The sequence below is a fragment of the Protopterus annectens genome, chromosome 5.part0 (assembly GCF_019279795.1).
Source record: "Protopterus annectens isolate FY-2018-M chromosome 5.part0, PAN1.0, whole genome shotgun sequence".
Lineage (NCBI taxonomy): Eukaryota > Metazoa > Chordata > Ceratodontiformes > Protopteridae > Protopterus > Protopterus annectens.
The window spans coordinates 732,808,087-732,834,480 of NC_056735.1; the positions used below are offsets into that span (position 1 = coordinate 732,808,087).

The 26,394-nt window shown below is 44.0% G+C and overlaps 1 protein-coding gene across 2 annotated transcripts in view; it reads left to right on the plus strand.

The window, feature by feature from the left end:
- DYNC2H1 (dynein cytoplasmic 2 heavy chain 1) overlaps positions 1 to 26,394 on the plus strand; it is a 6,555,988-nt gene that overhangs the window by 1,271,100 nt on the left and 5,258,494 nt on the right. The window contains exon 13 of one of the 2 annotated variants that reach the window (XM_044072582.1): positions 7 to 202. In XM_044072582.1, the coding sequence (XP_043928517.1) occupies positions 7 to 202 (196 nt within the window). Of the gene's footprint in view, positions 1 to 6; positions 203 to 26,394 lie in introns of those variants that run through there. The other variant, XM_044072581.1, reaches the window with a different exon arrangement.

Genomic DNA, 26,394 nt, shown 5'->3' on the forward strand with positions numbered 1-26,394 from the left:
TACTAGTTTACAAGCTAGTGGACAAGTTATGGAATTGGACCACTCTGATGGAAGATTAAAAATACATTATTCCGATCGTCTAGTTACACTTTTGAAAGAAGTACGCCAGCTGTCTGCTCTCGGGTTTGTTATTCCTGCAAAAATACAACAGGCTTCAAGTACAGCACAAAAGTTTTACAAGCAGGCTGTCATACTCAAGCAGGTAAGTGTACAGATTAAGATCTAGTAAGTGGAAGTACTGCCTCTGTTACTGCAGGGTAAAGATGGCAGACATTAGGACTACTCAGCAGGCAAACCTTTCCCAAACTGCTAAAAACTTTCCCCTAGGTCACTGAAAGCCCAATAGATCTGGTGAATAAGTAGCAACTGATGATCAGCAGCAGTGGAGAAAAAATTCTGAAAAAAAAGACCCTCCACTACCCACAACGCACCATGATGCCTACCACCTGAAGACCTATGTTGCTGCTCTTCAACTTAATGTGTAGAAAATGACCTCAGACTTGACTGACCGCTTTTGTTTGACAGCCGTTTTTCATGTTTGATGTAAGTTTTTCCCTCATCTTCGTTTCCTTCTCTTTTAGCCTGTGCCCACTGATGCTGTCACTGAAAACTGAAAAAAAAAATTAAAATAATGCTTTATTTTCTTTTGGAGTACCTCTCACCCTTTTCCGTTCTTTTGTTCAGGTATTTGCCCACCATATCTAAAGCCGTGGCCATTCCTTTTGTAAATGTGCATGTGGGGAAAATTCCTCCTCAGTCAGGGTTGCCACCTTTTCAAATGGCCAAAGTGGGACATTTTTGGTACAGACATCAGATTTTACAGGCCGACACATACCCATGGCCAGTACAAAGGACAGAACTTAACTTTTTTGCCTAAATAAAAGCTTATTCTTGTAGCATTTTAGTTGCTTATTCTGTTTCTTATAACATTTAGGTATTTCAGATACAGAATAACTGTTTTATGCAACAATTACATAAAATATAAGAAATCATTTTGTCCTAAAATCTCAGGACATTTGCCATTTTTACAATTTTTTGTCAGGACACAACTGCCCAAAGAGGGACTGTCCCTCGCAAAGTGGGACAGGTGGTAACCCTATCCTCAGTACAGGCATAAAATAGGAATGTTCTGCTTAGACAAGCAACACAATACCCAGAGGTGTCAGATTTATACATGGCTTGCAAGTTGTGCTTTAAAAAGTGGTAATTATTAGTTACAAATTAGCTTTTCATATGCATGAGTACACTGCCTGCCTTAATATGCAAGCTAGAGAAAAGGTAAGTGAACCCTTTTCTGACACTACAAGTGTACACATGTTCCTGTCAACCCAGGTAAACGCTGCAATGCAAGAAATATACATAATAGCTCAACCGAGCTCAGGAACAAATATGCAAGTATCATTTAGTCAACTTCAGATGGTCCTGCATATGTGAGAAACCAGTGAGTTGCCCAAATTAACTGATAGAGGAGTTGCAAGGATTGAACAGTCATGGATGACCCTACTGATTATCATGCTGCAAAGGAGATGGAACATAAAGAGAGGGAGCAACAAAAGATTAGGTAAAAGGAGATGAGAGAAAGAATGATAAAATGACTGCCAGGTGCCTATAGACATAGGATAGTCTCAAGTTGCTGGTGGGGTGGGTTTCTTATGGAGTAGTTCTTCCTTGCTGCAAGCTCTTTGGTCTTTTCCAACTATCTGTGGTACAGTGTAACCAAAATTAATGTTAATGCAGAACATCTAGTACCTAAAGACATGTCACAGTCCCAAGCCACTGATGGGGAACATTTGTTCTGGAGCAGTTTGCTGTCTACCGTGTTGGATTTTGGTACTTTTGGTTTTTATTCGTATTTCTCCAGAAGCAGTTTGTTTTTGCTGCAAGCCCCTTGGTTTTTTCAAGCTGCCACAGATGCACTGTAGCCAGAGAGAATGCTAAAGCAGGATGCCTAATGCCTGCAAACGCAGTAGTCTCAGTTCACTGGTGAGGTGGGTTTCTCCTGGGGCAAATTGTTTTTGCTGTGAGCCTCTCTGTTTTCTTAGTTACCAAGTGCACAGTGTAGCCATAGAAAATGTTACAGCAGGACATATTAATAGACACATCTGCTTTGAGGGAGAAAGGAAAGCGTCCCTTCACTGCTGAGTGGGCAAATGCAAAGAGTCTAGGAGCTTTCTTCAGTTCTTTGTTCAGTTCCAGACATTTCAAATTTGGCTTACCTGTGTCCCACAGGTTGTTCAGAAATATGTGTATATAGTAGCAGCCCATTTGTGGCTGCTTGGAGCCAGTCTTCCCTATACCTAGATGACTCCTAGTTGGATATTGATTCAAGCTCTTTTTAATACTTCCTAAGCACTACAGTCAAGCTCAGAAAGTTGCTTTGTGAACCTTTTCCAGCTGTTCACATTCACTACCACGCAGAACAGCTCTATTAAATAAATTTGAAAAGGTTTGTGACCACCTCTGCTTGAAGGTGCTAGATCTTATTCTGGACACATATCCAATGGTACTGTATGCTAAATATCATTTGCTGGTGTTACAGTGGACTGTGCAAATTCACTGGTCTTAGATTCAGTGTCGTGGCTTTTTGGAGCTCCGTAGTAAAAGGTCTGCAAGGTGCCTCAGCAGGAGTGCGTGCATTTTCCCATTATATCTGAAGAAAACCTCTTTCTATTATCCATACTACTGAAAGACGTCATCTTAAGTGCATCAACCCTAAGATTGGGAACAGACTGATGGTTCATAGTGTCTAGTCATCATCCACGGCAGCAGTACACATCAGTGTCTTGGAGATGACTGCAGTTATCTTGACTTTTCGAGGATTCCTTTCCATAAATGTTTTCCCCATCCACTCTGACAAACATGGTGGTCATTTGATACATTAGTAAGCAAGGGGGGACCCATTGATATCAGTCATGTCTAGAAGTTGTGGTGTTGGCACAGAGAGTAAAGGTGCTGAGCTGTAGTTCCTGTGGAGCAGGGTTTGATTCCCTCAGCCCTCATTTGCCTACTGTATGACCTTGAGCAAGTTACTTAATCAGACAGCGCTTTGGGACAACTTGGACTTACCTCCCCATCTCACTTGCAGCTCAGACTTCTCATATATACATTCAGTGCTTACAGCTTACAAAGTCCAACATGTGCCACACACAATCTACTATATCACTTACCTACCATATCCTCTATTGATTCTTGATGCCTGTATAGCAATAGCTCTAAGGCTATACCTTACTTTCAGAATCTTTAATGTGCTGCTGTCCGTCTTTCCCTGCCTACTGCAAAACTGCAATACTGTATTGTTCACACATTCGCTGTTATCACGTCATCAGTTGCATTCTTGCTTGGCTTGCATAGTTAAAATATAACATCTGTAAAACTAGTATTATCTGTTTTATATAAATAGTATTTATCTATTTCGTTGTATCACCTATTCTGTAATGTAGTGATCTGATATTGTTAATCCTCATTCATTCCTTACGCATGGGTATCTGTTCCGAGCTCGGAACCGAGCCGGCCATTTTCCAAGCACGCGTCAGCTTCAAACTCTCGAGCTAAACTTTTACCCACAACCCCCGTCTCCCTGTTACCTCAGATTTCGTTTGCCGCGTTGCCATTCGGTCGTGTCAAGCTACTTCTCTTGAGCTAAGTACAGTCAACTGTTTAATACTTTTACAGATTACTTTTCTGTCAGAAAAGTTCATATTTCATTGTCTCTTACCCTGTCGCATCTAGCGTACATAATTTCTTCAGGTTTTTCTGCTTCTTTCTTTACCACTTTTACCGTGAGGTATTCTCTCTCTACCATCGTTGATAATCCCTTTCCTTTTTCTCTCATACCTTCGGGTACTCTCTTGTACCATTGCTGGTACCTTTTCTATTAATTAATTCGCTGTCATGGCAGATAAGAAAGGTAGTCTGGGGTTTAAGCGGTGTTCTGATTGTGGACACAAACTGCCTACTTCTGAAGCACACTCTTTGTGTGTTTATTGTTTGGTAGCTTCCCATTTGTCTGTTGACCCACCCTGTACTATTTGTGAGTACTTTTCTAATAGAACCTTGTTGGAAAGGGAAAAAAAGCTGTTACTGAAGGGACTTCTAAAATCTCCCATTTCAGAGGCTATTTCTGGGTCGGAGCCCTCAACCCCTCCTAGAGCCCATAAGAAAATCTTGGATGTTCCTACTAAGGCTAAATCTTTGCCTTCGTCCCCAGCTGGGAACTCCTGCCAACCAAAACTTGAAAAGGCTAAAATTTTGGTTCCGGAGCTCGGTCAACCCCTGTGTTTTCGGTGCCTAGACCCTCAGCACTGAGGCCTTCGGCTACACTAATGATTTCAGCTCCGTCTTCTCCTGCAGCTTTCTATATATCGGCACCGAGGGGCTCCTCAGTTCAGACTATTACCACTGTATCGGCACCGACCATCCAGTCAGCGCAGACTTTGACCACTTCGGCTCCGAGATCTTCCTCTGAACCGGAGCCCTTATTGTTGACTCCAGTTTTGTTGGTTCCAGCTTCGGCACAGACAACCACTTCGGCACTGTTCCCTGTGTTGGTGCAGACCATGACCTCGGCACCAATGACGACTTTGGTGCAGACAACAGTAGTCCAGTCTCTCTCGGCACCATTGTCCTCGGTGCTGACAGATGTGATGGGCACCGAGTCTGCCTCTTCTGTGGACAAGCCTGTTTCTCCCTCAGTCGCCCTGAGGTCCACTAGAAGCCTTTCCGAACATGATGTGTTGCATCTTGTGGATCAGGTACTCTTGGCCAGAGGTATCCCACCCCTCAGGAACTATCCTTCCTTGGGAGGTGATCACCCATCTCCAAAGACCCCATCTTATTCTCCTCCTTCACTACCTTTGAAGTCCATGGATATAGCACAGTCTTCCCCTTTTGCGGTCCCATTTATGGATCTCACTAAGGAACCGCAGTTGCCTTCGTGGACGGAAAGTTTTACTATGACCCAGGATGTCAGTTGTGACACGCATAATTTGCTGCTCCACAGCCATCCAGGGACTCCGGGTCGGCAGGCTGAGCCACTTAGGGGAGGGGTGACCCCTGTCCTAGACATGCACTCCTCTTCGAGTGGACCAGCCTTCTAACTGATGGAGAAGGCTTTCACTGCTTCTGGTGATACCGGACTGTCTGTACCTCCGCCCTCCTCTGGTGCATTGGTTTCACATATCGCACCTAGCGGACACCGGGTGCAAGGGCCGCAGGACATATTCCCTCAGGAATCCCCTTTTCTGCTGTCTTCTCCAGCTTCTCCCGTTGAGGAGGTCCACCGGAAAAGTTCATGTAAGAGGAAGCACATGGACTCCACAGAGGAGTCCCTCACCGAAGACACAGATTTCGATGAAGGGGAAGGATCCCCTCGGTCACCCTCTGAGGTATCCTTTGGTGATATCCTCGAAATCCTGAAACAGAGATGTGATTGGCAGTCCTCTAATCCAACCTCGAAGGAATCTGTGTTCCTGCAGGCCTTTTGCACCCATTCCCCTACCTCCTGGGTTACTCCACCTGCCGATGAACTTGTCCGGCTCATCGTGCAGCGTGCTTGGAAGGCTCCTGATACCATCGAAGCTATTCCCCGGAGGCCAGATAAGATCTTGTCCCCTCCTGCTTCGGATCCCCATTGGTCCAAAGGTCTTCCTGTGGATGCTTTGGTGGTGACGGCCGCAACAAAAAAGGATCTGGCAGAAGAAGAAAGCCAGACTGTCCATCTGCCTAAGTCCCAAGCCCTGGACAGGATAGTGAAGCGCACCTTTGCTTCAGCGACTTTTGCTATCAGGTCCCTGAATTATATGGCACATTTTACCAGGCTTCAAAGGGATCTGGTTTCTGAGCTCTCTGAAACCTTGGCTGGTACCCTTTCTGATGAGGTCCGTGACAAAATGGCCTCTCAGCTGGCCACCATTGAATCTATATCTAACTCCTCTATGTGACTGATATCTCACGTATCAGAAGGAGCAGCAAGAGCAGCGGGTTCAGCTGCGGTCTTGAGATGACACGCTTGGATGCGCTTGTGCAACTTCACGGAACCATTTAAGTCTTCTTTTCTTAATGCCCCCATTAAGGCCTCCTCTTTTGGGCCCAAAGTTAAAAGCACACTGGCCAGATGTGAACAGGACGGTAAGACCCTTCCTGCCATTGGTGTCCATTATTCTTCCCCTCAACGTGATTTCTCCTGAAACCGAAAGAGTGGGGAAGATATGGTTCAAGAAACTCAGGGTCCTTTCCGTGACACACAGGCCGAGTTCTCCCCCAGAGGCAGAGGGGGGAAACTCATAGGGAAGATGCTCCTTTCGGGGCAGAGGGGGTCCGCGTAACCAGGGTTCCAGGGATTCGTTCCCTGGTCAATCCTACCAGCTCTCCTGAAGAGTGGTCCAACTCCTTTCCTCTGAAGGTGGTTGGGGGACGTTTCTCCTTGTACCCTTCTGCCTGGCTAACCATCACTACCAATTCTTGGGTACAAAGGATTATAACCAGAGGTTATCATATCCCCTTCGATCTTTGTCCCATCTCTTCAAAAAATCTTCCCAGTGTTCCACCCAGTCCAAGGGAAGAAGCAGCATTAGAGATAGAAAATCTGCTAAGAAAGAGAGTCATCCAAATAGTCCCTCCAGACCAGATAGGATCCGGATTCTACTCGACTATTTTTGGTGCCAAAGAAAACCGGGGACTGGAGACCAATTTTGGATCTCAGTTTATTGAACAGGTTTGTGAGAGTACAAAAATTCCAGATGGTCACAATACAGTCTATCCTCCCGCTTTTGGAAAAAGACGATTGGATGTGCTCTATAGATCTTCAAGATGCGTACTACCACATAACAGGCCATCAAGACTGTTTCTGCGCTTCCGTGCAGGAGCCAGTCACTACCAGTTCAGAGTACTGCCCTTCGGACTCTCTACAGCCCCCACAGTGTCCACAGCGTGCAAGGCAGTTGTCACAGCTCACCTGCGACTTCAAGGATTCCAGGTGTTTCCATACCTAGATGACTGGCTCATTTCTGCCCCCACCAGACATCTACTGGAAAAAGCCCTGGCATACTATCCTCACTGCCCAAAGGCTAGACATAACCATAAACTGGCAAAAATCCAATCTCACCCCATCTGTCGACAGAATTCATTGGGTTTATCTTGGACACAAAAAACTGCAGAGCCGCTATTCCAGAGCACAGAATTCTAAGGATAAAGCAACAACTAATTCCAGTCCTTTCAAGGGAAAAATCCACGACTCGGTTCTACAGCTGTTGGGTTCCATGGCAGCCTCCATCACCATTGTTCCCCTGGCCAGGTTTCACATGAGGCTTCTACAATGACTACTGCTCACCCAATGGTATCCTTTGTAGCATACTCTTTCAGCCATGATTCGAGTAACCCACAGGTGCAAACAGGATTGAAATTGGTGGATGACACACAATCTCTCACAATGGTCTCACCCCTTCTCCCCCCAGCAACCCAAGGCCACAATGACCACGGACGCCTCCCTGATGGGGTGGGGTGGGGGGCTATGTCAGGGACAGACAGTCCAAGGCACTTGGTCCAAACTGGAGGCCCATCTGCATATAAATGTTCTAGAGCTGAGGGCAGTGCTTCTGGCGTTGCAAGCATTCCATCCCCTGCTGCTGTCTAGGACAATTGCGATTCAGTAAGACAACATGGCGGTGGTCTGGTACATCAACAAGCAAGGTGGAACTAAATCTTACCCTCTTTGTCAAGAGGCCATGAGGATATGGCAATGGGCAATGGCTACTAACAGTTTTCTTCTAGCAACGCACATTCCAGGGAGTTACAACGTGATAGCAGGCAGACTCAGCAGGTGCATTCTTCAACCTCATGAGTGGTCCCTGAATCCCTTGATAGCGGTGGAGATCTTCCACTGCTGGGGCCATCCTTGCTGCGACCTCTTTGCATCCCCGACCAACTACAAATGCAGCAACTACTTCGCCATGATTCCCCCTCCGGGACAGTCACCCAGGGACACTCTAGTCCACGATTGGCCCTCAGGTCTTCTTTACGCATTTCCACCCTTTCCCCTCGTTCCTCAGTTTCTGAAGAAAGCCCGTCGGTTGAAGAGCAAGGTGATCCTCATAGCACCATATTGGCCTCAACAGATTTGGTTCCCCTTCCTTTAGCCTCACCTATTAGACTGACCATGGATTCTCCATCCAACCCCTGAGTTGATGTCACACCCACAGAACCGGATTCATCCCAACTTGAATAGCCTGAAGCTCACGGCTTGGCTACTCCAATTCCCTTGATTATCAGGGAGAATGATCTTTCTTTACCAGTAAGTGATATTCTCATTACTTCTCATAAGTCTTCCACTAGAATTACTTATCTGAGCAAGTGGAAAAGATTTTCCTGTTGGCTGAAAGATAAACAAGTTGACCCTTTTTCAGCACCAGTGTCGATAATACTAGACTATCTGGCCGACCTGTTTCAATCAGCCTCTGCTATTAGAGTTCATTTGGCTGCAATTTCTAATTTTCATGAGGGTGTCCAAGATTCTTCTCTTATGTCTCATAAATTGTGCAAGAGCTTCATTAAAGGTGTGAATCATCTGAAGCCACCTTTTAAAGAAACCTATTCAACCATGGGATTTATCATTAGTTCTACAAGCTCTGACAATGTCACCTTTCGAACTAGCCTCTTCTTGCGACCTCAAGTATTTGTCATGGAAAACTTTGTTTTTGGTCGCTATTACGTCTGCCAGACGTATTTCTGAACTTCAAGCTTTATGTATCAAGAGTCCATACTTGATTTTTCATAGAGATAGAGTGTCTCTGAGAACTAATCAGTCATTTCTGCCCAAGGTGATCTCTGAAATGTCCATTAATCAAGCCATTGAATTGCCAGATGTCCTTCAAGAATGCAACTGCAGTCATAACATATGAGTTGTCCTGCCTCAGGCAGCCCTCGGTCGGCCGGATTCCAAAGTCTGGGTCCGACGTTGGCTGATGTCGCATTTCTCTCCGACGTCAGAGCGGCAGGAGTATATAAGCATCAGCCGACACCATCTTCCCCAGTCTTTCTTGCCACGCGGTGCCCGAAGCAGAAGCAGTTCGCAAGTGCCGGTCGGTCAGCTCCTGTATTCTTCGATCCGAAGTCATCAAAAAAGCTAAGTACCCCGTTGGGGACCTTTTCTTGCCTCAGCCGATGTCAGAAATTACTGAAAAAGTAAATAATTGTTTGTCTTGTGGTAAACAAATACCTCATAAGGATTTCCATTCTTACTGCCTTCCTTGCCTTGGCCCAGACCACGACGTCTCGGCCTGTGCCGCCTGTGCTCGCTTCAATAAGCGCACTCTCAGGCGCCGGGCGGAGTACGCTGAAGACTTTTTCGGCGAAAAATTCGATTATACTTTGCCGTCGTAATTACCGACATCGCAGACTCCAAAAAAACGAAAAGACCGAGACCGACATCCTCGGCCCACGTCTTCCTCCGACACCACGCCAAAACCTACCGCGAGTGCCCCGGTTCCCTCTGAAGCGGTTATTTCACCGCTCCGAACCGAAAACACCGCATTACCGATACCTCCGATACCGGAGACCACACCGACGCCAGTTATTGATTTTTCTCCAGATACTGAAACCGAGGAAATGTCCAAGACCATTGCTGTGGATAAGGTCACTCCTGCACGTGGAGCTGCTAGGCCTCCCATGTCCATGTCTATCAAGGCCTACACATGTGCTAAGGCAGCCAGCAAGACCAAGCACCTTACTGCTAAAGCCTTATCTCAGCCTACTCCTGAAACACAAATCATGACTATGGCAGCAGACTTAATCTCCATGATCAGAGGTTCCCAGGCCCATCCTGAGAGAGGATCCCAGCCTCCTCCTGATAAGAGGCCCAGGGTTGAGCCCACTGACCCTCTACCTTCAGATGAAGATTCTGAGGACTCTGTTCACTCCGATAGCCAGGAAGAGCCTTTCCAGACCTACGAGGACTCAGATGCAGAGGACTCCATCCCCTCGGCCTCCCCTCCGGAGGATATTTCTTTTGGGGAAGTTCTGCATTCCATGAGGGAACATTTTAAGTGGCAAGGCCAGGAATATTCTGATTCCAGAAAGCGCCTTCGAACCTTCCTTAAAAAGCCCCAACACAGGCCCTTAGCTATACCTCCTGTGCTTGATGTTTTGGATGATCTATACTCTGACTCCAGTGTTACCCCTGATACTCTCCCTCTTGCTCCTGCCAAGCCGGACAGATACTATAGAGTCCCAGAAACACATTCTCATTTCTTTAGGGCCCATGCTGTTGATTTAGAAACTATTTCACAGGGGCCGAAAGGGGTTTCAGCTACCACCTCCAAAAATCCTTTGCCTTCCAACAGGGAAGCTAGGTCATTAGAGAGATGGGGGAAGAAGGTTTACACCTCCACTACTTTATCTATGAGAGCTCTCAATTGTCTCTTTCATATGTTTCAATATCAGGATTACCTGTTAGATGATTTACAGAAAACTTTGGCCTCTCCTGAACCTTTAGATAGGAAGTCTTTGCAGGAGGCTGTACATAACTCTCGGCAAGTTAGCAATCACTTACTTCAGTGTGGATATGATGCATTGGAAGCTTCATGTAGGGCAGCTATGACAGGGGCGGTCATTCGTAGACATGCATGGTTAAAAGAACAACCTCTACCAGATCATGTTAAGGCAAAACTTCTTGATGCACCCTTGGAAAAGAACAAGCTTTTTGGTGCTAATGCTAAAGATGTATTAAAGACCATTGAGGAAAAAGCCAAGTCAGTTCAGACAGTCAAAGATTTCTTCCAGGTTCAGCCACCCAGATTCAGCAGGAATTGGCCTTCAAAAAACTGGTCCTTTCCTAATCCTGAAAGATTTCAAAGGGGCAAAAACAGGCGTGGCCAAGGAAGAGGACAATACAGAGGTTCCTACAGGGGACGACAATGGCAACCAGCAAACCAAAGAAGTGACACAGGGGCTTCTCCTGCCCCACAGGGACAATCCCAATGACTTTCCTCTTCTTCCGCTGACCAAAGAGCAAACAGAAGCTCCCTTGGGCGGAAAATTATCTCTGTTTTCAGACAATTGGCACAGATTGACAAAGGACAAATGGATTTTGGACATTATAGACCAAGGCTACAGGTTCCATTTTCATACCTTACCAAGGAAATAAGGCATGCCAAACCTACCACAAAACCAGAGGGCAGAGGCTATCAAGCAAATTTCTCTGCTTGCTCAGATCGATGCAATAGAAAAAGTTCCACAACAAGAACAAGGCCAGGGGTTCTACTCAAGACTGTTCCTTGTTCCAAGAAAAGAAATTCAATGGAGACCAATACTGGATTTGTCCGCATTAAACACCTTTCTCATAGTACCAAAGTTCAAAATGCTGACCTTACAGCAACTCCTTCCCATGCTGGGCAAGGGGTCTTGGCTGATTACTCTGGACCTCAAGGAGGCATACCTGCATGTCCCTATCAGACACAGCTGCAGAAGATACCTCAGATTTCTTGCAGGGCCAGAGCATTATCAATTCTCAGCATTGCCATTTGGCTTATTTACTGCGCCCAGAGTATTCACAAAATGCCTGGCTTCAGTAACTGCTCATTGCAGGCTCCAGGGGATCCAAATTTACCCGTACCTGGACGACTGCCTCATACAAGCGGACGACAAACTGATTTTGACAAAAAACTTGGATTATGTCATACAATTGCTACAAGCTCTGGGATACAGTGTCAACGTCTAAAAGTCAAGACTTCAGCCACCCCAGCAAATAACCTTCTTAGGAGCCAATCTAGACACAGCTTCTCAAATGGCTTACCTGACAGAAGACAAGCAAAAGAAGTTAACTCATTATTTCAAAGGTTTGGCAAAGCTCACCCAGATGACTGCAAGGAGATTCCTACAGGCCCTGGGTTACATGGCATCCTGCATTCTCCTGGTTCCATTAGCAAGACTACACATGAGAAAGCTTCAATGGTACCTAATAAGTTTATGGTCTCAACACAGCAACAACCTAGAGACAACCATACCGCTCATTCCATGCCTACAAAAGGAATTTCTATGGTGGGCCTTGGTAAGCCAGGCAAACACAGGTATGTCATTCAAAAAACCTCAAAAAACACAAACAATGACCACAGACGCCTCAGACCTTGGATGGGGGGCGCACATGGAGGGCAGATGTATTCAAGGACAATGGTCTCCAAAGGAAACACATCTGCATATCAACCAAAAAGAAATGCTGGCAGTAATGCATGCCATTGAGGCCTTTCGACAACAACTTCAGCAAGGCCACCTGCTAATACCGACAGACAACACCACTGTCATGTGGTACATAAACAAGCAGGGGGGCACCCATTCTTACCCCCTTTGCAGACTGACAATGAATCTTTGGGAAAAATCACTGAGCTTAAACATACAGTTGCAATCCCAGTTTGTTCCAGGCAAAGACAATGTGCTGGCAGACAGCCTAAGCAGGAATTTCCTAGACCCCCACGAGTGGAGGTTGCATCCAGAAATCTTCATACGACTCACCTCGACATGGGGCAGGCCAGAAGTAGACCTATTTGCCTCCCACCTCAATCATCATCTACAAAAGTTCTGCTCAAGGACATGTCATCCACAAGCATGGAAAACAGATGCTCTCTCATTCAACTGGAACTTCCTAAAAATCTATGCATTCCCACCTCTGCCACTGATGACCACAGTACTACTAAAGATCAAAGCAGAGAAGCCAAAGGGTATCCTAATAGCTCCAGACTGGCCAAGACAACACTGGTACCCACTACTACGGAGCATATGCCACAACAAAAAATGGGCCCTTCCCCAATGGCCCCATCTTTTGACTCAACTTCAAGACAGTACATCCCAACATTCAGACGCTCCACCTAACAGCTTGGGAGATTCCATGAATAACCTCAATCTATCTCTCTCCAAGGAAGTTCAGCGGATACTAACAGAAGCCCGCAGACCATCCACCAGAAAGGTTTATTCAGCAAAATGGAAGAGATTCAGCATTTGGAATACCAGCAAGGGTCATGATGCATCATTATTGAACATCCCACTCATCCTGGAATACTTGGCAGATATGCTACAGAATGGACTCTCATATTCTTCTATAAAAATACATGCTTCAGCTATTTCAGCTAGATACAACACTGATCCACCTGTGTTTTCACATCCTTTGTTAAGGCAATTCCTTAGGGGAATCAAGAATATAAAGCCACCAAGAAAGGCCCCAGTACCAGCTTGGGACCTCAACTATGTCCTAGAAAAACTGACTCTACCCCCCTTTGAGCCAGCAGCCTCTGTGGACTTACAATTTCTCTCATGGAAGACAGCTTTCCTGTTGGCAATTACCTCAGCAAGAAAGGTTTCGGAATTACAGGCCCTAATGGCAATACCACCGTTCATAACCTTTCATAGAGACAGGGTCTCCTTACGAACCAACCCTAGCTTTCTGCCAAAAGTGGTATCTAGGGTTTCTTTAAATCAAGCAATTTACCTGCCTACTTTATTTCCCAATCCTGAGAACAAAGGGGAAAGACTGTTGCATACCTTGGACATTCACAGACAACTTCGCTACTACCTGGACAGAACCAAGGCCAATAGGAAGTCTGATCAGCTTTTTGTAGCTTACGCTCCTGGAGTACAAGGAAAAGCAATTTCCAAACAGACTATTTCAAAATGGATTGGACATTGCATCAGATTTTGTTATTCCTTCCATGGAAAGAGTGTACCAGCCAATGTCAGACCACACTCTACCAGAGCTACAGCCACCTCTACAACATTCTTAAGAGGGGTGCCTACAAAAGACATTCTAGAAGCTGCTACATGGAGCTCCATGCATACCTTCTCCAAACACTACAACCTCCCTTTATATTCCAGATCCAGAGCAGGCTTTGCTTCGGCAGTCCTGCAGGGATTGATAGCTACACCATCCTTTTCTTAGAGCATTCCACCTCCCCCAGCTAAGCTATGGTATTCAACCCATATGTTATGACTGCAGTTGCATTCTTGAAGGACATAGTACAGTTTTGTACCTACCATAAATGTAGATGTCCGATAGATATGCAACTGCAGTCGGGTTTTCCCTCCTTCCCCTCTATTCCTTGGGTCCTCTCCTCTCCCTGTTATCCTAGCTGGGGATATCTGTTATGGTGTATCTGTTTATTACTTATTTATTTGTCTGGAAACCTGTTTTTGTCTTCCAAATTGATTACAGCCTTCCTTGGAGGGCACCTGGCATCTGGGGCAAGAAACACTGAAGAAGATGGCGTCGGCTGATGCTTATGTACTCCTGCCGCTCTGACGTCGGAGAGAAATGCGACATCAGCCGACGTTGGACCCAGACTTTGGAATCCGGCCGACCGAGGGCTGCCAGAGGCAGGACAACCCATATGTTATGACTGCAGTTGCATATCTATCGGACATCTACATTTATGGTAGGTACAAAACTGTACTTTTTCTTTCCCAATCATTCAAACAGAGGAGAGTATTGCCTACATACCCTAGATATACACAGGCAAATCCATTTTTACTTAAACAGGAGTAGGTCCTTTCGTAAATCTGACCAGTTATTTTTGGCCTTTTCTGGACCTAGATTAGGATCTGCTGTTGCTAAGGTCACATTAGCTAGATGGTTGAAGGACTGTGTGACCTTTATTTATACATAATGTAATATCTCGTTGCCTACTACCATGAAAGTTCATTCAACAAGGTTGGTGGCAACTTCTGCTTCCTTCCATGCCAGAGCTACTTTACATGATATCTGTGCAGCTGCAACTTGGGGCTATGCCTCATACCTTCATCAGTCATTACAAATTGGATTTGGCCTCCAGGGGAAGAGCATCTTTCTGTTCTATGGTGCTCAGGAATGTCCTTCCATGAGAGCCTCCCAGGAATAGAGGTAGCTGGGGACTCTGTCCCATGTGTAAGTAATGAACGAGGATTAACAATATCAGATAAAGAAGTTATGTCTTACCATAACGTTCCATCTGTATTGTTGATCCTCGTTCAGTCATTACGACCCTCCCTCCTTCCCCCTCCTGTGGTTTTTAGTGGATGTCACCATCCACTTCTCTTAGGTTATTTGACCAGAGGTAGCCTCTACCTTCTTTGACTTGCAAACTCAATCTGAGGTAACAGGAAGAGGGTTATTGTGGGTAAGAGTTTAGCTCGAGAGTTTGAAGCTGACGCGAGCTTGGAAAATGGCCGTCTCGGTTCCGAGCTCGGAACCGATACCCATGCGTAATGACTGAACGAGGATCAACAATACAGATGGAACGTTATGGTAAGACATAACTTCTTTTTCTGTGCCATTGCTGCTTGATTTCTGTATTTTGATTCTGTAGCTTTATCATGTTTGTTTTTGGAGCTTTTCTCCCCAGGCCTCTACTGAAAATGGGATCACCCTGGCCCTGAAGACCTCCCAGTAAATAAATGCAAATAATAAATAATTGTGCTAGACTCCTCAGTGATCACATGAACTTGCAAGCCTAGTAGCTATGTATGAACCTACAAATGGGAGTAGGTTATGTCATCACTTTGCTTTCTGGTAGCAAACTGTATATAGTCAAATTCAGTAGCAGACATGCTGACCTGCTTTCTGATGATGCGTTATGAATTATTCCATCAACAGGCTGTAAACTTTAATAACAGTGGGGTTTGCCATGCTGTGTTCTTTTTGCTTCCCTGACCATCCGTTCAAAATGCAGCAGCTACTAGTGCCTCATCCCTTCACCATGGGGAGGCTTCAAGGACTCTCTGGTAAAGAAATGACCTCCTGGACTCTACTACAGTTTTTCCCTGTTTCTACTGCTAACTTCTTTTCCCCTGTCCCCCCATGTCTACCAAACTTCAAGCTTCCCCAGTTGGACACTACCCATTCATTTATACATACTAGGGAATTACTCCAGTGCAATGTATGGGTGAGAGCCATCTAGAGACAGCATTATACAGGTAACCACAAAGTTTGCTTGTGCCCTCATAGGGATCCTGGCAGTGAAGGCATTTATGTGGCCTAACCACACGCCTCGGGAATGAGGACAAGTTACCTACATAATCTTAGTGGCTCACAGTGCTTTTCCGTTTTGAGTGCTTACTTGTATAAATTCACTAATGAATGTTGTGCACTGTGACACTGTCCCTCCTCCAAGGAATTGTGGCTGTATGTGTCCTGCTGTGCTGCACCCTCCCCCGGGGATGGGCATCCCCATCCTCCCTAACCAACTTCATCATCTGCTTGAGCCACTCTTTAAACTCTTGTTACCTGGGTTATAGTCTGGGCTTTATCCATGTATGCCACTGAAGTTGGCTGTCATGAAGTTTGTTCAGAAAACCAAATAGCACAAGTGCAGAGTCATTCTTACAGCTCCATATTCGCCTTGATAAAGACTGTTCACCCTTCTTCTGTATTACCATCTGGAGATGTCCCTACCTTCATGTTTATCCAGGATGTTACTGAACCACCTGTTGGGTAAGTCTGAGCTAGAAATGGTATCCCTCAAACTAAGCACACAAATTTTCCAATTCCAGCATTGAGCAGTGATCCTTAATGTTTTAGGGAAGTTCAGGTTTCTTTCTCAACCTAGTACTTCTAAGGCTTGTAAGGCTAAGTGCACTAGTTTCTGTATTTGGGCCATAGCCAGCCTCCATTTCATCCATATTTGGTGATCTTGCACAGAATTTTTGATTCCATTCTCTGTTATTCCTTCAGCAAAGTGCACTTATCTGTGGGGACTTCCAAGATGGCTGTGCACGGATAAACAGCTTAATTTCAGCTCTTCCTGTGTGAAAAAACAAATGCTAGCTGTCTTAATATATGTAAAAAAGCCCTAAGAAATAAGAGGCAGTGATATTTTCAGCTTGAGTAAAATTCAGTTACTGGCAAGTAAGTACACTGTCTGGATGCCAGCAAAGAAGAAATTAAGAGAACCTGAAAGAAAATCGAACAAAAAAGTGAAGAGAAAACACTGACCAGGAAAAATCCTGCAGCTGTTCAGCAAAAACAGCCCAAGATTCTGCTTTGAGTAAAAAAAAAAAAGAAAACAAAAGATGGCTGCCAGTAATTTAGGGGAAAAAAATAAATCAAATGTACTCAACGGTGATTCAAATAAATGAAACATTGAAGACATGTAGCAACTGAAATAACCAAAGGTGGGATCAACTAGAAGAAATTTTATGTAGCTATTCAGATGGACTGATAAAATTGCAAAATACTGAGGATGAATTTAAGAAAAGTCTGGCTGAGTATTGACACTTCAAGAAGAGCTGTTTCAAAAAATGGTAGAGTTAGAATGCACAGAGAAATATTGAGATTGTCTGCTGTACCAGTAAAACTGGAAGGAATAGACTGTATTAAATTTATTAAAGTGCAGACAAGCTACTGGACTGGATATCCACAACAGAATTTATTCTTTGAAAGGGCACATAGAGTATATGGTCCAAACCTGACCATGAGGAAGCAGCCAAAACCTGTATTAGTAAAGATATAGTCATACCAGCTGAAAGAGTTGATCCTGACAAAAGTGTATCTGAAAGGAAAGGTATTGAAAAATGGAGACAGCAGGGTGTTTGTGGAAAAAAAGCAAATTTATCAAAGGCTTCGGGGAATATCGAGAGACAGCTGTGAGATTCAAGGTGCTGTATCTAACTGTCTTCAAAACATTTTTTTGAAGGATCAGACATATTTTGATGGAGAACATGCTAAGGAGGAAATGAAGAGTTTATTCAGCAAAAAGAATTGGACCCTGCTTCTCATTTTGTGACAGTAAATCTCAGAGAGATTTTGCCAGTGAATCTTTTTCTTTGTTCCAAAGGAAAATGCTTGAGGACCCCCCCCCCCCAAAAAAAAAAAAAAGGGAGTTGACAATAAGAATCAGGAGTACTTTAGAACTGAACAAGAGTCTGGTGTTAGGAGATGGAAATGAACAGAAAGACCAGCAACACTGAAATTAGTGAATACATGGGAGATTATACAGCATTAGTCACATTTGTAAAATATAGCTTTGCAGGAAAAGGTGGCTGAGAAAAGACTGGACTTCTGTTGATTTTGTTAAAGTTGTGAGTGGACTTTGTCATTAATGTTTGGAAGGACACTAAAAGTGAAAAAAAGCAACTAAGTAAAACTGTTTAAGGTTTGTGTTATACTTTTCATGATATAAACTGTATGTTATATATAGTAAAACAGTTGTGTAATGTATAGTCGGGTATTTTAAATGAGGAGTCTCTTCAGTGACTTTATGTAATATCTTTAACTCAAACAAATACATTTTAGTTATAAAAAAAGTACATGCTTTAGAGCATAACAAAAGAAGAAAAGTTAGAGAAAAGCAAGTTTAATGTTAATATGTTGTGATCTTCACCTGCTGGAGTGGGGTGCAAAAGTGCACTGATTATATGTAGAATTCATGTTCTGTTTTTACAAGGGTGAATGTCTAGATTAATGTCCCTTGCTTAAGTTATAAACAAGTGCTTTTTGTAAACAATTAGAGATGAAAAATAGGACAAAATGATGAAAGTTATGAAAAAGGTCAAGATTTTTATACCTGCAAAGATATTAACTTGATCTGATATTTTCATTTTCATTTGTTCCTCAATGAATGGGTCTCTGATCGGACTTGCCCACTTATCTCTAGATTTTTGGATCCAACTCAAGTTCCTCCCTTTTCCCATAATGGCCCTGACCACTGCGTTACCCCAGATCTCATTTGCAGCTCTAATTCGGTCTGGATTGTGTTCTCTTGAGCTGGAGCAGTTATTTTTCTGTGTTTGTGTGGAAAAACTTTAAAGTTTAACTTTTTTTTTCTTATATTTTTTCCTTTTATAGCCATTCTCTAAGGTAATTTATCCTTTTTGCCATCATTTGGTATCTCCCTTTTAGCATCATTGGTATTTTTCTGATTTTCTTTATCTTCTTATAATGTAATCTAGTTGCCATCATTGGTATAACTTCTCTTTCACTGTCTTTCATTCTTTAAAAAAAAGTCTCTTTTTTTCTCACTTGACTGGCATTAGCCTTTCAGCATAGTTGACAATAGTTGCTGAAAAGCTTACTGGATTTAAGAATTGCACTTCCTGTGGGCACAAGATACCTAACTCTGATACCTACAGGGAGTACGTTTATTGTTTAGGCCCTTCTCATTTAGATACTTGTTAAATTTGCTCTGGTTTCACCTCCAGAAGTATAAGTGACCGATGCAATAAGGTAGTGCTTAAGAGCCATATCCCTGCTTCTGCACCTCCTTCACCTCAACTCTCTTCACAGAAGTCTAAATCTTTGAAGCCCAGGGAGCACAGAAACCATTCTGCCGTCAGGTGTCCCAAATCTGCTCCAACATTGGAGCCTTCATCTAAAATATCCAGGCACACTGATCCAAAAACCATGGATCCGACTCCTTCATCCTCCAAGTCTTCTCAGTTCAGAAGCCTCCACTTGTTTTTGGAGCTAGTGCCCCCAAAACTGAGGTTTCCTTTCCTGCAGGAGACACCAAGAAAGTCTTCTGGACCTCGTTCCACTTCCTTTTCGATCAGGTCCTCCCGAAGTCTTTCTGAAGCAAAGGTGGATAGGGTGATGAGAAAATTTCTCGGAAAATAGATCCAGATGGGGTTCTTACCATCTCTGTCTCCCATTGGATCCGTGTGCCTTAAACCTTCCTCACATACTATCATTTCTAATTCTCCGATTTGACTTACTGCTTTGGAGTCTGTGGATCTGAGATCTCCAACAGTCAAAGCATCAGATCCAAAGATGCCTTCATCTTCAACTCTTGACAATGTCCCTGATCCGTTTGGCTCCTACTCCCCTTGAGCAGGACGCGACTCAGAGCAGAAGCGGCGGCATTGGATCCAAGGGAATGACTTAAACTCCAAAGCTTTCAGAGCCGTTGCTTCCCCTCTGAGCCTCAGCACTGGACGGCTCAGCTCAGACTCCTTCCTTAGAGTGGAGGATTGGGGGCCCAGGTTTGTCTGATCCAAGAGTTTCTGCTCCAGCTAGATTGATCTTTGCTTCTCCTGGTCATCTGTCTTCAAGGTGGTGGAGAGGGTTTTCTTCCACTCGAGCTGTTTTGACTCTTATTTCTTTAGATCCAGTCCCTGTTCCCCTGTGGATCCTGTTTGAGTCTTTTTATCCTATGCCACAGGGGCAGCCAGCCTGTAAGAGCTTCCATACATTTCCAGTTAGGAAACTCACTGTGTCTTCTGATCTCTCTCCAAAGCACCCAACTGAAGAGGTCCCCCAGAAAAGGTTGTGCAAAAAAAGGCACTTAGATTCTCCTCAGAAATCTTTAACCAAAGGCACTGATTTTAATGAAGTGGTAGGGTTCTGAAGATTTCTACCAGAAGATGGCTCCTTCAGTGACATTCTAGAAATCCTATGCCATAATGGTGGTTGGTCCTCTGAAAACCCTTCCTAGGAGGAATCATCGTTCCTAGAAGCCTTGTAGTCTGACCCATCTACATCTTGGGTTACCCCCTAGCAGACGAACCTGTAGATCTTGTCTCCTACTGGGCATGGAAGGAGGTGTATAATGTAGAATCACTTCCACGACATCCAGATAAGATCCTTGGAGCACAAAAAGATGGGCAGTTTTGGAGTGAGAGAGTCCCTGTAGATTCCTTAGCTGTTACAGTAGCCACCAAAAAGGAGCTGGCTGAATAGTCTCTTCTGTCCATCCCCCTAATAGAGAAGCTAGGGCATTGGACAGGTATGGGAAGCGAGTTTACATCTCTGTGACCTTTGCCGTATGGTTGCTTAACTCTGTGACACACTCAAGTAGATTACAGAGGGACTTAATCAAGGAACTGTCTAATTCTACCCCTAAGTCCATGTCAAGGGAAGAAGAGAAGGCTTTTTCCTCATGACTGGCCACCCTACAATCTATTTTGAATGCATCCATGAGGCCAATCTCTCATGCAGCTGAGGGTTCCTTAAGGGTCGCAGGTTCAGGCATCTAGCCATCAGGAGACATGCCGGGATGCGATTGTGTGATTCTGCAGAGCCCTTCAAAGCATCATTCATCAATACCTCCTTTGATGGATCCTGTCTGTTTGGGCACACCATTAGAGAGACACTTTTCCGCAGTGAGCAAGATAGGTTCATAGGTTGGTACTGGGCTATCTGCCCGAAGGCATATATTAGCCCAGCCACATTGTGCAGTATTCACCGCCCCTTTAGTAGTTCCCTAGACCCTTGTACTAGTGGCTAGTACCCTTGGCCCCTATCTAGTAGTGCTGTTGGTGTGATCCCCGGTGTGAACTTTCTGTTTACCCATCCACTCATCAAGGTTCCTCTTGGAGTGATAGTGAAGGGCTCTGTCTTATGTAAGATGGTAAGTACTTGTCTGCCATGGGAATCCATTTTTCTACCCCACAGAGACCATTTTCTAGTGATCAATGCGGTGATAAGAAGATGTGGTTCCGGAAGTCTCTTGAACCTTTTCAAGACTCGTAGATATTTTTCTCCCACAGGCAGAAGAGGAAATATTAATGGAAGACACCATACATACAGCAGAGGGATCCACAAAACCAAGGCTTCTGAGTTTCCTTCTCTGATAGACCCTTTCAGTGCTCCTGAAGGATTGCCTTGACTGTTTTTATCTGGAGATAGTCAGGGGATGTTTGCCTTTGCACCCAAAAGCCTGGGCAGCCATCACAAAAGATATATGGGTGTGAAAATCGTACCCAGAGGATATTTCATTCCTTTTTTGCATGTTGTCTCAATGAAGAGAAGATGTCTCCCTGAAGTTCCACCCAGTCACTGAGAGCTAGCAGCTCTGGAGAGTCAAAAAGCTGCTAGACAAGAGAGTCATCCAAGCGGTCCCACCAGACCAAAGAAGATCTGGATTTTACTCAAGATTCTTTTTATTGCCAAAGAAAACTGGGGTCCTAAGATCTCTGTTGGATCTCAGTTATGTGAACCAGTTTGTAAAGAGCTCCAAGTTCCAGATGGCCATGGTTCAGTCCATTCTGCCTGTGTTATAGAAGGATGACTGTATGTGCCCTGTAGATCTTCAGGGTGTGTACTGTCACATCAAAATGAACAGATGCTCTTAAAGATACCTGCACTTCCATCTGGGCGCCAACCATTATCAGTCTCTCCACAGCCCCCAGGGTGTTCACCAAATGCATGGCAGTGGTAGCAGCTTATCTCAGACTGCATGAGTTCAGAGTACTTCCTTCTTTAGATGACTGGCTCCTCACAGCACCAATCAGGCATCTCCTAGTAGAAGCCAGGCATTACTTACTCTGATTATCTCAATCCCTGGGGATCACAGTCTTTCTAAGTCCCACCTTCAACCAGTTCAAGTCTGAGAGTTTATAGGGGCTCATCTAGATACAGTCAATCTGTCTCCCTGTTTTACCACAAAACAGATTTGTCAGACAGATTCTCCCTCCCCCTTGCAAAAATGACTCTCAAAGCACTGGGATCGATGGCGGCAGAGATTAACTTGATAAATAATGCTCATCTTAACACGCGAAACTTCGAGTGGACTATAGCTGTGCAGTGGTCCATTCTTCAACAACATTTGCAACATCCTATAAAACTATCTGCAAGGACTCCCTACTTTGGTGGATTCAATCCGATGAGATATGTCAAGGATGTCCCTTTATCCATCCTCCTCCAAATGCCACATTGACCACGGATACTTCCCAGTTGAGGTAGGGAGGACATTTCTTGGGACAGGCTGTTCAAAGCATATGGTCCCCAGAAGAGACCAAATTACATATAAATGTCTTGGAGATGAGAGTGCTCCTTTTAGCTTTGCAGGTCTTTCAGAGCTCTTCCTCTTGGAATAAATCGCTGTCCAAACGGACAATATGTCAGTAGTTTGGAATATTCACAAACAAGATGGAAACTGGTCTTACTCCCTTTGCCGAGAAGCATTGAGGGAAATCCAGTGTTCTAGCCAAGCTTAGTAGGACTATTCTGATGCCTCTGAGGATGTCTCTGTCAATCAGTCAGTGGTAACTATGATCTTCCATAAATGGGGTCAGCCATGCTGTGATCTGTTTGCCTCGCTACTCAAGAAATGCAGCAGGTTCTTTGCCCTAATTCCCCCTCAGGGACAGTCACTGAGAGAAGGCGTAGTCCACGCTTGGCCCCCCGATCTTCTGTACGCTTATCCTTCCCGATCTTTAATTCCAAAATTTCTTCAGAAAACACTCCAGTTGAAGAGCAATGTAATCCCCATTGCCCCTTTGTGGCCTCAGCAAGTGTGGTGCCCCTTCCATTGGTCTCGCCTACTATGTCCCCCTTAGACACACAGGACCCCAGTCCAGATCTCCTATCACATCCATCAGGGATGACTCATCTGGATGTTCCAGGCCTCCGATTGACTGCATGGTTTTTCCAATGTCTATGATGGCTAGACATTCCAGGCTGTTTTGTCCTGTTTGCCAGATTTTGTTTTCATTTCAGAAACCTTCTACAAGGAAAATTAATGAGTAAATGGAAGAGATTTTCTTTTAGTGCACAGCCGAGTGAGTTGGATCCTTTCACTGCTCCAATGCCTCCCGATCTACATTTTCTTGCTTCAGTTTTTCATAGTGGTGCTAGTTTCTCCACCATTAAAGTTCAGCTGGCAGCCACCTGTTGTTATCTAATCGGAGATAATGCTTCGCCATTAGCTTCATCCAAATAATGTAAAGCATTCTTTAAAGGTACTCCTCCTTGGGATCTCACTGTTGTTTTAAACAGTTTAATACAGTCTCTCTATTAACCCTCTACCAAGTCAGATCTCAAGTATCTTTCCTGAAAATTGGCCTTTCTTTTGACTATATCTTGTGTGAGACTAGTTTCTGTGCTCCACGTACTCTCTTCCAAATTACCTTCTCTGATTTTCCAAGGATTGGGTTATCTTGCAATACTAATCCTTCCTTTTTATCCAAAATTGCCTCTGAAACAAACATCAATCAGGTGATCAATTTACCAGTTTTCTTTCCTAAATTCGACAACAAAAGGAAGTACATGCTTCACCTTTTAGATGTACATAGGTAGCTTTGTTTTTATCTTCCTAGAACGAAAGAATTTAGAAAACCTGATTTATTGTTTATATCCTTTTCCAGTAGCAAATTGGGAAAATCAGCATCCAGAACTACCCTAGCCAAATGGATAACATATTGTATCTGTTATGTTTATTGTTTGAAAGGTTTAACCTTGCCATAGCATCCAAAAGCAGACTCTGCTAAGTTGATGGCTACATCAGCTGCTTTTTGGGCCAGAACTTCTGTATATATTTGTGTAGCTGCCACTTAGTCTAACGTTCACACTTATATTGCTCATTACAAGTTGGATCTAATTTCCAGAAATAGGGATGCATTTGTTTCTGCAGTTCTCTGGAAAATCATTCCATAAGGGCCAACCAAGGTTAATATAGCTGGGGAACTCTGTCCCATTCATTGAGGAAGGAATGAAAATGACATCATCAGATATAAAAGGTATGTACTCACCATAACTATGCATCTGTATTGTCTGTTTTCATTCTTCCTCAACTTACCCCTCCATCCATGTCCTTGGAAGTGACTTGATGAATTTTTTGTTAGGAACCACAGTTCCTGTTTGAGCCCATATTCTATTACTGTGCTGTCTCGAATTATTATTATTATTATTATTGTTATCATTTGTACTCTGATAGTCATATAGTATCAGCAAACTCGATCTGAGGTAATGCAGTGGTCAGGGACATAAGTAAAGGGAGGAGCCTGAGAGTCAGATCCAGGAATCTAGAGATAAGTGGTCGAGTCGGATGAGAGGGTCAGATCCGAGACTCATTCATTGAGGAAGAATAAAAATGGACAACACAGATGCATAGTTATGATGAGTACATACTTTTATTTTTTCTTTTCATTAGCAAATATTCATTGGAAGTCTAGATATCTGCTACTAAGGCAGCTGTACATTTGTTCGGAGTGAAATTTACACACTGACTACTTTTGCATGGAGATGAGCTATCTGCAGGTGCAAGCAATTAATCTTGTGAACTCTGAGCATTCTTTTCTAAGGGAAATGCAAAATTTAAAAGTACAATGGCATGCAGTTCAGTGAAAAGCAGAAAGTCTGAAGTGAATTAGAGATAGCAGCCTTAATACTTTAATGTATCTAACAGAACAGTCTACAGTTTTATTTAAGGATACCCAGTGCACTTTTTCTTAGAGCTAAAGGTTAATGATGTGATATTGTCTTATCTTGTCTTCATTCTTAGCAGGTTGGGTTCGGAACTGATCTTCGGTTTCGACTTTGTCTTCTACAAAGCTCGAGGTCTTCCACTATCTCGTGGCTGAAAACCCTATCCCATGATGCACTATAAGAGCTCCCCAGATCTCGTTTGCCAATATATAAGATTGGGTTCTTCCTACTGGCTCTGGCTAAGTGAAATTTTCTTATTTACACATTTTGGATAATGGTTAGTTTTTTTTTCTACTCTTATAGTCTAGCTAGTGTTTATTAAGCAAATTTTGTGTGTTCGCTTTCTGTCTTTGCTGTTGGCCGCCATTTTCTTCTTAAGGCTTTTTTCCTACCCTACCCCAGCTTAAAATTTATTTCATAAGCCCATTTTACTTTGTGGGCTTCCTTCCTTCCTTTTAACTATATAGGCAGGCTCATTTAAGTTAGAGAGCTGTTTTGACCTTGAGGTTTTTCCCCTTGTTTTTCTCTTTAAATTACCAGGCTAGCTTGTTTAAATTAGAGGGCTTTTTTCCCCTTAGTAGTTTCAGGCTTTAAGAAATGTGTTAAGTGCAGCCAAAAAATGTCCGTTACTGGCAGACATACAGTTTGCATGTACTGTTTCAGAGCAGTACACCTTCAGGAGTCTTGTGCCATATGTCACTCCTTTAGTCATACGGTACTACTGGTGAGAAAGAATAAACTGATTCTGAGAGGCTTATTGAACACCCTTTTATCCGAAGCTATCGAAGAAGGTCAGGGTCCTTCAAAGTCAGGCCATTCCCCGTCTTCAAAATCAGACAAGTTGGGGAAAAGGTCCTCTTTCTCAGAGGCCCAGTCAGAGCCATCAGAAAGTTACAAAACTGTTATCTTTGGACCTGAAGACTGTCGGGCCTGAGTAGCCTTCTACCTCAGCTCCTTCAGTTTCAGAGCCATTGGGATTTCATGTACGGAGCCAGTCCCCTGGAATTGGGACCGGCATCTCCAACTTTAAGGTCTGCCTTATTGCAGTCTTCCAGATCTCCAGCTCCCTCCACTCGATCTTCCAGGAGCCTGTCCAGTGATGATGTGGATTGTATGTTGTAGAGGCTATTGAGGACACTGGCGCTCGCCACACTGTTGTCTGATCCAACCCAGAGGGTTTCGAAACCGACCAAATCTACCCTTTCACCATCGATTTCTCCTCTGATCTGATCTTGGAGCCAGAATGTCCAGAACTGATTGTAGTGGAACCATCGGAGCAGAGACCTATCATAGGATCTTCTGCT